General features: G+C 53.2%; 4 protein-coding genes across 4 annotated transcripts; 1 reads left to right on the plus strand and 3 right to left on the minus strand.

Annotated features, from left to right (window-relative positions):
• Positions 1–52: 52 nt before the first annotated feature.
• Positions 53–3,660, minus strand: CC1G_04019 (hypothetical protein; the record flags this gene model as incomplete). Its single annotated transcript, XM_001831076.2, has 3 exons — positions 53–3,071; positions 3,131–3,263; positions 3,321–3,660. 3 exons carry the CDS (start codon positions 3,658–3,660, stop codon positions 53–55), a joined length of 3,492 nt encoding a protein of 1,163 aa, XP_001831128.2.
• Positions 3,661–5,188: 1,528 nt separating this feature from the next.
• Positions 5,189–6,162, minus strand: CC1G_04020 (hypothetical protein; the record flags this gene model as incomplete). Its single annotated transcript, XM_001831077.1, has 2 exons — positions 5,189–5,467; positions 5,512–6,162. The coding sequence occupies 2 exons, from the start codon at positions 6,160–6,162 to the stop codon at positions 5,189–5,191; spliced, it is 930 nt and encodes a 309-aa protein (XP_001831129.1).
• Positions 6,163–9,015: 2,853 nt separating this feature from the next.
• Positions 9,016–12,717, minus strand: CC1G_04021 (dipeptidyl-peptidase and tripeptidyl-peptidase; the record flags this gene model as incomplete). Its single annotated transcript, XM_001831078.2, has 12 exons — positions 9,016–9,118; positions 9,321–9,565; positions 9,626–10,029; positions 10,084–10,185; positions 10,243–10,478; positions 10,542–10,732; positions 10,785–11,549; positions 11,612–11,695; positions 11,749–11,852; positions 11,971–12,051; positions 12,181–12,376; positions 12,430–12,717. 12 exons carry the CDS (start codon positions 12,715–12,717, stop codon positions 9,016–9,018), a joined length of 2,799 nt encoding a protein of 932 aa, XP_001831130.2.
• Positions 12,718–12,950: 233 nt separating this feature from the next.
• On the plus strand, positions 12,951–13,854 carry CC1G_04022 (hypothetical protein; the record flags this gene model as incomplete). The annotated part of the gene is made up of 5 exons (XM_001831079.2): positions 12,951–13,010; positions 13,062–13,176; positions 13,227–13,431; positions 13,479–13,771; positions 13,822–13,854. 4 exons carry the CDS (start codon positions 12,951–12,953, stop codon positions 13,765–13,767), a joined length of 669 nt encoding a protein of 222 aa, XP_001831131.1. The 3' UTR covers positions 13,768–13,771; positions 13,822–13,854.
• Positions 13,855–13,868: the final 14 nt, after the last annotated feature.

The raw sequence follows: 13,868 nt of genomic DNA on the forward strand, positions 1-13,868 counted from the left end.
GGGGGCGGGGGCCGGGTATCCCAAAAATCCAAAACCCAAAACCAAAAGAACCCTAAATCATACCCTCAACCTCCACAACCCCACCCCTCCTCATCTCTTCCTTCGCCTTCCTATACAACTCTTCCCTCTCCATCTCCGCTTCACTCATCCCATGACCACGTGCATGTGCATCACCCGCATCCCCACCCACCCCCACACCATCCTCCACAACCAAAATATTAGCAAGCGTAACAAGCGCCTCCGCAATCAACTTGGCATACTCCCTCTCCTCCTCCTCTTCCTCCTCCTCCTCAGCAGCAAACGACGCCAAAAGCCTCTGATCCTCCTCTTCCATACTCATCTCGCACGCCTTCAGAGCCGACTCTTCCTCTTTCGAAAGAACCTCCACGTCCTGCGACGAGGTGGTCGAGTTGGAGTTGATAGACGTAACAGGTGGACTCAGGGAAGGCGTCGATTGGTGTGGTTGGGGTTGAGACTGAGACTCGAACGAAACATCCCCCATCTCAACGTCCACATCCATCTGATCATGCGACTCGTCAACAACAACCATCATCGCATCCCGCTCCCGCTCCTTCTCCTTCCGCTTCTTCTTATTCTCAGCAGCAAGCGCAGCAATACCCCTCCTCTTCGGCGGAGCACGGTCAGGACTCGAAACACCATTCGCCCTCCCCTTCCCCTTCACCACCACCTTCTTCCTCTCCTCTTCACCAAGCTTCGGGCTCGTGGTGACAGTAGTCGTATCGGCATTAGGAACCTTCCCATTAACATTCCGCACCTCCCTCGCCCTCCTCTCCCTCTCCACATCACTCTTAACCCTCTCCCTCTCCCTCCGCCGCACTTCCACACCCTCCCTCCAAATCCCCCTCGCCTTCTCCAAAAGCTCAACAGCCTCCCTCAACCGCCCCCTCGCCTCCTCCGCATCCTCACTCTTCAACAACTTTTGAAGCCTCTCCTCCTTCGACTCTCGATGCTGGCGTTCATCAGAATTCGTCGGCGTCCCATCCCCGTCCTCATCCCCATCCTCCTGCTCATCAAACTCCTCCAAAAACGTCTCAATCCTCTCCTCCGCAACCGCACTCCCAATAATCAACGCACACCTCCCCCTGGCCTTCAGTATCACATCGTTATTGTTGCTATCCAGGAACAACCCAGGGTTCGTGCTGACATCGTGCACCGCCAAAGGATGAAGAGGGAACGAAAGCGACGACGGACCATCGCCATGGTCTTTCCTCGCCCTCGACTTGCTCTTATGCGCCCGCCGAGTCCGACTACCACTCCTCGAACCCGGATGGGATCGAGGCTCCCCATCCACATCCATCCTCTCCCCGTTGAGCATGACGATATTCGTACCGGGGCTCTCCTCCAACCTCATCTGCGCAAAGACATTATCGGCATAGGACGCCCAGCGGTACCTCGACTCGGCACACGGAAGCTTCTCAGCCAACATCAAAACCTCGATCGCAATCGTCAGGAGATGCGACGCCCTCGAAAAGCCCTGCGGGAGCTGATCACCACCGTCCAAAGGATGCGGCAACGGTTCAGCGTGCTTGCCATGTCGATGATGTCGGTGGTGGTGTCCATGATGATGACGGTGCTTATGGCCATGGTGTTTATGTCGATGTCGCCTGCTTCCACCCTCCGCACCATTCGAGTGCTGCCCCGTAAGACCCGAACTGCCAGTCCGAGGCATATGCAAAACACCCCTCGAGAACTGATCAACAGCCATCGTCATAATCTCATCCACAGTCGCACCCTGCCTCTTCCTCTCCTTCTTCTTTGCATCATCGCGGCGCTTCTTGCTGTCGACAGGATACCGCCCATTACCCTCGTCTTCATCGTCGTTCCACCACGAAAGCGTAAAACCAGAAGCCGCCGAGGAATGGTCGTATGCGTCGATGCCGTACTTGGCGAGCTCGGGTGTGGCAGGCATGCCGTTGACATCACCACCACCAAGAGTCATCCTCCTCGTCACAGGCGCCATCCGACTCCTAATAACCATGAACGGACTGTCCTTCTTCCAGTGCTTCCTCGGATCGTCGAGAGGAGTCTGTGGCAGGTAGGGCGACTGGCGCGATCGGCGGCCGGACACGGTAGAAAGTGTAGATGAGCCAGGACTACTGGAGCTCGTACCTGGAGACATCGAGGAGTTAACACCACCTAACGAACGGGACGCAAAAGGTGAAGAAACACCTGGTGTCGCCGATGGCATGCTCGAACAGTTCATTCGAGGAATAGCTTCGTCAAGTGGGAAGATGGCGCTGGGCAAGCTGACTGGCTGGTTGACACCCCGCATGAAGCTACTTCCATTCACCCGCAGACCTCCCATGCCATCCACATTGAATCCCATCGCTCTACCACCCGTACCTCCGAAATATCCATCCCCAAGCATACCGCTGTTCATGATAAAATCTTCAGCAAGGAACGAAGCAGGGTTGGGTGCTTTAGGCGGCGGCGGTGGCGGTCGTCCATAACTGGCATACGCAAAGTAACTCTCCTGATCTTCTGGTGGTCGTTGCGCCATCTTGACTTCCTCCGGCTTAAACAGCTCCTCAACCAATTTCTCCCGCTCCAACAACTCTTCCGCCAAACTGACCAACGTCCGGCCCCAAGTGATCGCCATCCTCCAATCCTCCTTGGCTCCAAGCCCACAGCAGTCATTGTGAGCAGCAGCGGCAGCTTGCGCTTGGGCGATGATATCCGAGGTAAACGAGTAGGTGCCGGTAAAGTCGTTATCCTCCTGATAGCCGGTATAGATACCACCAGACCCAGTGCGGGCTGGTAAACGCTCCGCCATTTCAAAGACATCGAGGGCATAAAGGTGATAAAAGGCTTGCGTGCGGGGTTCTCCTTCGAGGGCCAAATGCGGGTTGGCATCGATGATATTGCCAAAGAAGAAAAGCGCGGTGCCAAGGAGTGAGTGGAATGCAGTTGGGAGGTCTTTCGAGTGATGATGCGTCGCCGACGTCGATGACGTTGAAGCGCGGATTGTCGGGGCTGCATTCGGAGATGGCTCAGACGGGCCAACACCAGCGTCCACCTTGGTCGTGCCAAACAGCGGGTCCGTGCTTTTGCTACATTGTCACCAATCAGAAACAAAAATTCGGAGAAATAAAATCAAAAAATGACGCACTCGGGTGTCCCATTCTGTGCGACAGCGTGAGGAGCCAGGAACAACACCGAAGGGTCGTCGTACACCTGCAGGAACCGACTGCATTCATGAATTATCCCACGAAGCAGGGGAAGCGTTTCCGAAGGATCTTCGACTATCAATTTCATTAGCCCCCTCTGCGATAACAAATTTCAAAGAGGTAGAGACGCACCATCGACAACCTCGAGACAGCGTGCCCAAACTTCCTTGAGGTCTTCCCAATCTTCATACGCAACCGAGCCCACGGGTTGCGGCGAATCACTAAACCTGGTGCGGGCCAACGAAGTGGTATCCATCACCTTGGACCTCGTAAAATACTTGCGCGCATCCGAAAGATCGTCGAGCACCGGGATCGCCTTGGTAGACGATGCCAGGGCGGCAAGGGTGGCGGTATCGGATTGTGCCGAAGAATCGGGGGCGGTGTCAGCAGCGATAGACGACATGGCGTCGACGGTTGTCGTCGCTTGCTTGAGCGAAGCAACAGAAGAGAGCAAAGTAGTCCGACTTTGCATTTGTTGTGCTTGACGTTGCGGTTGGTCAGCGGACTCGGCGTGATCCTGATGACGTCGTCCATGATGCGACAACAGTTGATCCTCACTGCCCCCGCCCACCACCATCCTCCTCCTCTCAACTCCCCGCCGCTGTCTCTTTCGCTCGTTTTGACCCTCCGCTCGCCGGGTCCGGTACATCCCGTCATCACCGCAGTCCACATCACTCTCCCCGGCGCTACTACAACTCGACCACCCCGACTCACTCCCACTCTCGCTGTACACATCCTCCCCTCCTCCCCGGCCCCGACTCCGCCCTCGCCGCACCCTCCGCCGCTTCAAATTCTTATAATCACACTCGCTCATATCAGATTCAGAACTCGAACACGACTCGTGTCCACCTCCTTCACGATCACCCCTACCGCGCCTCGTCGTCGTCGTCACAGTCTTCTCCAGCGCAGTCGGCGTCGACGTACTCGTCGTTTTGGTCGATATCGAAGGCGTCAGAGACCTAGACGTAGTCGTAGTAGCTATACAACCCCCAAAAAGTTAGCCTTTTTTCTTCGTTATCGATGGCGTGCAAAAATAGAATTCGAAATGGAAGGGTGGGAATGTTGCGATAGACTTTTACCCCAGCAAGGAAAAGGGGGTGGAGATTCGAGAAGCGAAGCAAGGTGTGGAGAAGGGAAAGAAACAAGGAAGGGAACGAGCAGGTCAACCCCCACTCTTTAAACCCAAACAATCGCAAAACAAGGGGAAGGCGGAAGTAACCCCAAAACGTTGCTGCTTCACCCAATTCAAAAACGAACAAGAGCCCAGATCCCACTTCACTTTGCAAACCGAACAATGGTCCCATCTCCACGCGAGCTTCCTTCCCGTCGTGAAGTGAATGACCACCCACCCCCGAGGCAATCAAATCAAATCAACAGCGAAGATCATTAAAAACAGGCAACAGCTCCGCGCGTGCTCCACACAGAAAATCCAACAAAAAAATCCAGAAAAAAACGCAGAAAAAACGCCAAAAGAAAGAGTATGAGAGGAACATGAAAACTCACCACTAGCTTTACCCTTCCCCTTCACATCCACATTCACAGTACCACCGGGCGGTGCAGGCCCAGTCCCTCTTGCCCTCCACAACCCTCTCGGTCTCGGATTCGGATTCAAACTCCCAACACCAACACCAACTCCCGCACTCCCTTCCCTCTTATGCACCACCCCACCTCCACCTCCACTACCAGCACTAGCACCACCAACACCTCGACTCCGACTCTTACACCTCCCACTCCCCTGCCCAATCCCCCCAGAACTAGTAAACACACCCGGCGTCCTCGGCCTATCAAAATAATCCACACTCATCCCAGCACCACCAACACCCACACCTCCAATCCCAGCCAACGACGAAGACGACGGCGACGGCGACCCCCTCCCCACCGATCCCACCATCCCTATAGCAGAAGGCGACCCCATCCCACCATACGCAAACTGCGCAGCACCACCCTCCGACCCACAAGGCGAAGGCGTCCTCCGCGGAAAGGTAAGCGAAATATTACGTTCATCCGGGTCCGCAAATGGCGAAAGCGAAATCGTGCGCGAGACCATCCCGCTCCCAATCGTGCTCCCCGGCGTACACAGAACAGAGGAAGGATTCGAAAGAGTCGACGACGTAGATCCCGAAGTCGAGGAGGGGTCGAGTCCGGGTAGGAGGAACGGCGTCTGCGAACTCGTCGTCCCCGCTGTCAAAGTCGTCTCCGTAGTCGATGGTGGTGCTGTAGGCGAGGTAACCGCAACCACCGGCGTATCGATATCCATTCGTGCCCGTTTCGCGGTCGTACTAGACCTAGTAGGCAGTGAAAAATAATCCATCTCCGCTTCCACCTCCCTCTCTCGATCAATAAGGTCCTTCATATCAGGCGATTCAATTTCCCGTTTCCTCTTCTTCTTCTCCAAAGAATTGAGATTCGCAAGACTCAGCGGTACGACGACCTGTTGCTTCGTCTTGTTGTTGGCGTTCGTGTTGGTGGGCGATACCGATGTCGACGCGCGCGCCTTTTTACTCCCGTCGTTCAAAGCCCCCGAAGAAACAAGCTCGATATACGTCCGATAATACGGACTAAACGGATGCGCAGAAGAAGTGACAGGACTCGCAGCCGAAAACGTGAGCGAAAGCGTCGTCGAAGAAGTCGAACTTTCTTTCCTACTCGTCGTCGATGTCGTCGTCGATGTCGTCCTCTCCGTAGTAGCCTCCAAAGGCGCAGTCGTAGTCGTCAAAGGCAGCACAGATGCACCGGTTCCCTTCTTCAGTGCCTCCTCCAACAAACTCCTCCGATCCTCAAGCAACGCAAGCCCGTTGGAGATATACCCAAAGTTGTACCCGTAGGTATACGTATAGTTGAAAATGTGATCCGTAGGCGTAGGTCGCTTCCTCGTTGGCGGCGATAACGCACTCGTCGATTTGCTCGATGTCGATGTCGACGCCGAAGGCGAAGATGTATTTGGTTTGGGTGTAGATGTTATCGAGACGGGCATCGACTTGAACGATACTGGGGGGTTAAACGGTTAACAAATTGGTTTCTTTTCCGGTACAGGGAAGAAGTGGGGGAGAAGAAGAAAAGAGCCAAGTAGTCGCTTCGTGAACGAGTTTAATAACACAGCGTTTCAAAGGCGTGAAGGGGTCGTTTATCGATGCGCAGCGAGGATGTTGAAATGAAATGAAAGAAGAAAAGAAGGAAAGAAAGAAAGAAAACCGAATCTCCTTGATTGAGACAAATTCGCCCCGCCTCGATGGTACACTTCCAGCCCCATCCATCCATCCGCAAACGATCTCATCGCCGGCAAACACCCCAGCCTCGCCGCACGATAGACCAAAAAAGAACATCGTGTATCCCGGAACTGGAACATCACCAGATATGACTTGACTGGCCCAGCCGACAACTGGGAATCAAGCCCCTCGCAAGACTTCCGGAACGGGTCTACATCGACTATAGACCGTTCTAGTTCGCGAGTCTATGCGGGGCTTCACACCGTTCCGGAAATAACAAAGAATGCAGAAACACAGCAAACTCTCTCCCATGCAGTTAATCCGGAGATTCTGTCCCGGGTGTTGCGTGAAATGAGATCGTAATAAGGGAAAACGGGATAGACGAGGACGAATATCTGGTCAGAGCAGAGGCGGACGAGGCATGTTGTGGAGTTCACCGATATGGCAAATAGGTAACCGTAACCTGCCTGCCCCCCTACTCGATCCAGACCCAAGAACCCAGAACCAGAACCAGAAACGAAAAACGCAACAAAACAACAAGGCAATTTGTAGCGGATGGAATGATGATGGATTGGCACTCACCCAATCCCGAACCGTCTACCACCACCCCTCGGCCTTGTCTAGATTGAACGTAGACTACTGTAGGCCTGTCGGTAGGTCGGTAGTCGAATTGTCCCTCTGGACTGTTTTGGTGTTAAGAATGCAGAGACCGGCGGATGGAATGGGCGGAAGGAGAGGCCTGGAACACCAAATCCAGGTATATATAGCCGGTCAATGGGGCAAGCAAAAGAAATTATTCGCCCTTTCCCTCGCGCGTCGTCGTCTTCTTGGGTCCTCGTCGTACCCTAAAGTCTGGGGTCGTCGGGTCGATCACAAATAGGCACCTCGATCGTTCCGCGCCGAATTCGCCGATGTCTTCACCGCCACAGCGCGTACAATAAAGCGGTCGTCTGGGATAGTCTTGAACTGTAATAAGACCCAGAATTTGGGGAGTAAGCAAATGGTGACACAAACGCGGTGCGAAAGGGAGAAAGGGAAAGAGTATATGGGTGTGTGTAAACCTGAGAAGGGAAGCCCGCAACAATTGGGCCGCTGAGCAAGCAAAAAGGCACTGTGAGGCTGTTGCGTCCGAGGCCTAGGTTCCGGATTCCGATGCGCGTGTTCTGGCCCCTCCCTTCGGCATCAACGTTATCAACTTCGGAATAACTCACCAAGAGGCCTCGAACTGTCTAGAGTTGACCGCTCTCTTTCCTTATGAGCGATGCTGTGAGGATGTGGTTGGGCGTGCGTGTGCGTGTGTGTCTGTGATATCAATAGCCGTACTCGTCGCCTTAGACTCGGGCCACAGATACAAAAATAAACCTTGGTAGTGTGGTCGTGTGGCGGGTACTAGAAAGAAAAACGAAATGAATGAAGCGAAGGATGCGTTTGAATTGAATTGATAAGCCCACGACGCAAGACTTTGGACAAGTAGTACATACAATTACCGAATACCGAGGAGCCTGTCTCTGTCCGTCTCTGTCGTGTGTCAAGGCCTAGAACGCGCAGTACCCCAGCTACGAAACGCCAACGACGCCATAAAGGACAAGATAACGGGAATTGGGGAGGGCATCAGATCGTGGATGGGAGGAGCGAAATATCACGATATCACCCATGGGGTCCGGGTCCAGGGAGGAGGCGGCGAACGGGGATTCCAAGAGGTAATACCAAGAATTGGCGAAGGCGCAGCGTGCAGGCAAGTCGAGATATCCAGAAGCCATATCGGTGATCATGGAAGGGGTGCGTGGTGGCCAATGAACGGTTCACGGGTAGCATTGAAGTAGCGTGGTCCACATATCAAATCAACGGACGGGCACGTTAGAAGAAGAAACGCGAGAAAAAGGTCAGTTAAACGTGGCTTTCAAATAACGAATTAAAGCATGGCGCACCCCAGTAATTAACCTTTCCCTGAGCCAACTTGCGTCACCACCAGTCGAAACGCCCGTTCCAGTCGTAAATTCGTCCAAAAAACTCCAATTTTTCGCGGTTGGTGGTGAAATCGCCCAGTCAGAACAGCGTCAAGGACACCAAAAACAGGTCAGGAATTGAGAGTGGATAGTGGGAGAGAACAAGCCCGCTGCAAAAACGGCTTGGAGACCGACCACCGCCGCCATTGGCTTATTCCTGATTCCACTTCTCATGCAAGTCTAGACCAGCTTCAGACCAACAGCGAATCATCGAACAAGGAAAGTTGGCCGAGGGCTAGACCATCTTGATGCCATCAATTCATCCCGAATATGGAAAGACTGCGCCAAGCAAGGCCCAATCCAAGCCTACTTCGTCCGATCATCCAATCGTATTGCCCCGTTGCAGCCCGTTCTCCGTGGCAACCAGGAGCGCTCGCGTGGCGCTAATGAGGCTGATCCCAATTGGACCACGGTCGAGACCGTTCCTTTAATTAGCCGCCGGCTTAACCAATCAGGGCGTCGGTCAATTTTGCCTCACCCCTCAGCCAATAGAAGTCCTTCGATAATCGTCATTGCAGTCTGGGGTTCACTTTACACGCAAAGATGGTATAAATCATTGCGGGAACCAAGATAAATACAAACCATGTATAGGTATAACAGTAGCACACATCCCGTCTAACCCCTCCTCTTGGGCCCCTTACCCCACTTCTCTTCCAAGAACGCGGTAAGGTATTCATACACCTCCCGGTTGGCTCCACGTCTAGCAATGCTATGATCACTACAATCCGCAGTCAGTACAGTCATTCATCGCATCATACTCGACGTCAAAGGGCGCAGAGAAACGGATATGCTCTCAGGGAAAGGCAAAGCCTCCCAGAGAAATGAAAGGGCTCCCAGAGAAACGAAAGGAAAGCCCACAAAAGAAGCCCACAAAACGCAAACAACGCAGGCAAACAAAAAAGAACGAAACGCATGCTCACCTATCAGTAAACATCCTAAATCTATACTTCCTAACTTTCGCCTGGGTAAACATATCCAATAGATGGGCCGAGTTGGAGTAGTGGACGTTATCGTCTCCGCTACCATGGGCAAGGAGGTAGTCGACATTGTGGAAGCCGGTGACATTCGAGATGGACGCATTGACGTAGCCGCCGGGGTTGAGAGCCGGGAGGTTCATGTAGCGCTCGGTGTAGATCGTGTCGTACAACAGCCAGCTCGTTACAGGCTGGTAGCATCCAATTTAGCGATAAGGTAACAGCATCCCACAGACGGAGAGAAAACTCACAGCAACAGCCATAGCCAACGTATGCACCCCCTCATTCGCCTCCACAACCTTCGAACTCATAAACCCACCATAACTCCACCCCCAAATCCCAATCCTCTTCGAATCAACATACGGCTTCCTCACATACTGCCTCGCAGCTTCAATCTGATCAATCGTCTCAAAGAAACCTAAATTGTTCTTGACAGGATTGCGCAGCTTGCGGCCCTTGTAGCCGGTACCACGTCCGTCGACCGAGACGACGATGTAGCCGAGGCCGGCGGCGAGGTAGTTGCTCCAGGCGGTGCGGGGCCAGCGCGCGTCGACTTGTTGAGAGAAGGGCCCGCCGTAGACGTAGAAGAGGACGGGGTATTTGGTGCGGCCCGAGTCGTCGAATTTGGGAGGTCGGGTTTCTTTGACGTTGAGTTCTGCGAGCAAGGTAAGTACAGGTATAGGGGATCATGAAGGTAAGCAGAGCGCACCATATCCATCGCTCATAAGAGTGGAATAAGTGACGATAGGAGACTCGTACTCCGCATCGACAGCCTTCAATCGATCATTGGTATTCAATACATACTCAAAGGCTACAGCCGAATCAGCTCAAGCGCACTCAAGAAGACCCAAAGCGAAAAGAAACGCACAAGAGTTGTCGACCTGGATAACCCGCTGCCACGGCACACTCGGTCCACTATAGGTCAAGACATAGTACCCAGCCTGGGGCGAGAACGAGGTACCATAGTACCCAGGCTTAGTGATATCCGTCAAAGGCGTAGGACTATCCGTTGCAACAGGCGTAGATCCATCAAGCGGCAAAGGAACAGAGAAGAGGTGTCGCTCGATCGACGCTTGTCTCTCAGATTTGGCAGCAGTGAAATATCTGTTACGTGGGAGGGTCAGTTAACCGTGGATCTAGATGAACGAGAGGTAGAGGAAGGCTTACACCAAACCCTTCTTGGTATCGACAGCTCGAATCAGGCCGGTAACTTCCCAGTCACCGGTGGTGAGCCATTGGGGTTCGCTGGAGGTAGCCGGGCGGAAGAGAGCGATGTGGTTGAAGCCGTCCTTGCTGGGTACGATATCGAGGTACGCGTCCTCACCATCAGGAAGATACAGAGGATAGATCGCTTGGTCCTACACCGAACCATCAACGCCTATACCCAAAGCAAAACAGGAAGATACCCACAGCATCAATCCACCCATCATCACCCTGCTCCCCATCCTTGCCCAGCTTCCTCACAATCTGTCCCGTAGCCCTCGCCCTAACACTCTCCTCATTCGACAAATCGAACAAAATAGCATGCCCGTCATCAGCATTCCTGTTCACCTCCTTGACGATCAACGACGAGTTGGAGAGCCAGGCGATTTCCATGATGACGCTGTTGTTGGCGGCTTGGCGGTTGGGCCAGTCGAGGGTGAGGACTTCGGTGCCGTCGGGCCCGCCGGAGCCTTCGTGCTCGTTGAGATAGCGCTCTAAGTCGAAGACGTGCACCGAGACGATTGGGTTGGGGTAGCCAGGCTTAGGGTACTTCATGACCACCTCGGTGGTATAGGGGTTAACAGTCGTAGCATCCTCAGTGGGGTTGTAGATCGGGAAAGTAAACTCTGGGACCTCAGTCTCGTCGAAGGACAAGAAAGCGATCTTGCTCGAGTCGGGGGAGAACCAGAGGGCGTGGTCGCCGCTGAAGACTTCCTCCTCGTACACCCAGTCGGGTACACCGTGGAAGAAGGTCGCGTTCCCGGTGGTGGTGACGCGAATATGCTCGGCGGAGGGGTCGGCGGTAGGGATGACATAGAGGTCATTCTCTACGACATAGGCAATGGCTTCTCCCGTGGGGGACCATGTTGCGTACGCGGTCTTGGAGGGGCTGGAAGGTGGGATGATAGGCCAGGTTTGCTTGGTTTCGAGGTTGTGAACGTAGTAGTTCCCGAAGCTCGAATGGCGCCATTGCTGGTGATCATATGGTGCGGGGAATTAGAAGCGGGGAAGCATATGGAGAAGCCTTAGCGCACCTTGCGGTAGTCGGCTTTAACGAGAATGTGGTGCATGTCTGGTGACACTTTCCAATCCGCGATTGCGAGTGGATTTCCTTGTTCCTGGAATAATCCGCGTGAGTAGAAGCCGCGGGTTCAATGTGGGGCATACGTACATCCCTGATGTCCGCAAGGTCGACAAGTTTCCTTGTCGAATTGGTGCTCAGTGAGACCAGGTTGATTGACCCGTCTGTTGACACTGAGAAAACGCCGTCTCCAGCTACAACGAGTAATCGTGATAGGGTTAATGTCTATTCGTTTTGAAAACCAAGAAAAGAAGCCAGATAGAGTGGGAAAGAAAGATGTATAGTAGTGCAAAACATAGTCACTCGACGTACCCTCAGGAATCCAGTGAAGGGACGTGGATTGAGGGGAGAAGGTGCCGTTAAATATGTGGTCCATAGTAATCTTGCGCAACCCTTGTATAGTAAAGTAAAGTAATGGTAAGTAAATTGTATCGTAACGGTATAGTAGACAAAGTAGTAAGGTAAACGAGAGCAAAGTCCCAATAGAAGATCTATCGTACGGCAAAGGGTGAAATGGCTTACCTTCGGGTACCCAGTTCAGCTGCGTCGTTCGAGCCGAGAATGTCCCGTTGAAGATATGATCCATCGTGAGTTTGCGCAAGCCCTGAACCAAAGGAGCGTCCGTGTAAGTGACAGCGGCGATGAAGCCAATGCCGACAGCAAGGCCGACAAGGCCCACCAGCCCAATAATGAGCCAGCGAAGCGACGCAGATGTGCCCTACAATCTCGATGAGCACAGGTTGGGCTAGATCAATGATCAACGAAACATACCTGCTTGAGTGGGGATCGCATGCTGCGTCCGTCGACAGTGCTTCTGGCACTTCCTAGCCCCAGCTCAGCCATGCCAGGCGAGTCAGGCCTGTCCTTGTCGTCGTCATCCAACAAGGACTCTGCCTCCTCGTCTGAGCTGCCTGGGGCGTCGAACGGACCATCGTTGTAATAAACTGAGGGCCTAATGAGCGCTGGGTCGACGACGGTTGCTTGGGAGGTCTGGCGCATCTCCGCGGGCGTTCCTGGGCTCGAACGATGCAGAACGTCGTCTTCACTTGACAGCCTCATTTTAGGGTAATAATGAGGGCGTCCAAAAGGCCGTCCAGTTTCGGGGGAAGCCTTATATAGCGGATCGTGGTGAGAGAAGAGGGAAAAGGTCAATATGACAGCGCGCAACAGAAGCCGCCAAGTTTTGATGGGCACATGGCTGTGTACATGTAACCCGAGTTTGGTCCATAACCACCACTCAATTCCAACTCTTTACTTATCCGTGTAGATGATATAGGCGCGCTGTTGCTACCATGGCCCCTCAAAAGTCGGCGACGAACGCCAATTGGGACCCAATTCTCCTCATTTCGCAGGTATATATCCTCAACTTGCTTTGAACCATGACAGGATCTGAACTCTTCTAGATCGTTTCTATCCAAACTCTGCATTATTTGACACTATGCATTCTGGTTCCACCATTACTATCTATATTCGCAGACCCAGTGTCTCTGACCTATGAAGGAGGCCCCTATAACATCGGTATGCTCACTCAATCTTCCATTGGAGTATACTGAAACGAGAACTACCAGGCATGATCATGGACTGGCGCGAGATGGCCGGACGACCAACCGTCAGAGGAACGACAGATGCCAACCTGTGGAACAGCTACAGATGGGCGTGGAGCGGTGGGAAGAAGGTCGGGTATGGGTACGACGAGGCGCGGTGGGACGGTCGAATCGATCCTATACGTGGCTGGATCATCGCCGTTTGCTGGATTGCAGCTTGCTTTGCCGAGTAAGTCTCTTTTTACACCTCTAGAGGTTTGGCTAATCCCTTTGAAGTATCTATTATGTATACATGATCGTCCGAAAACCCCGCATGATCCTCGACTTTGCGCTCACTCTAATCTTCAACCACCTGGTTCTAACGACATACTATTCCGCCTCGATACCCACTTCGCTATTCTTCTATGCAGTCCTTCTAGTTGGAGCTGCGCTCACCATCATCATCGCCGAACAACTCTGCGTCAAGCGGGAGATGAGGGAAGGACTGAAAGTCACGACGTTGAGACCAGAGGAGGAGGAGGCTTTGGTAGACGAGATGGAGTTGGGTAACTTACGACGCGATTAATATGGTGAGAGACAGGCCTTTTCTACCCTTACCCAACGCTCATGGCATTACCAGACTTGTACCATAGACCTTTAATGACCATGACCTACACCCTATCCATG

This window comes from Coprinopsis cinerea (genome assembly GCF_000182895.1).
Source record: "Coprinopsis cinerea okayama7#130 chromosome 7 map unlocalized cont3.7, whole genome shotgun sequence".
Classification (NCBI taxonomy): domain Eukaryota; kingdom Fungi; phylum Basidiomycota; class Agaricomycetes; order Agaricales; family Psathyrellaceae; genus Coprinopsis; species Coprinopsis cinerea.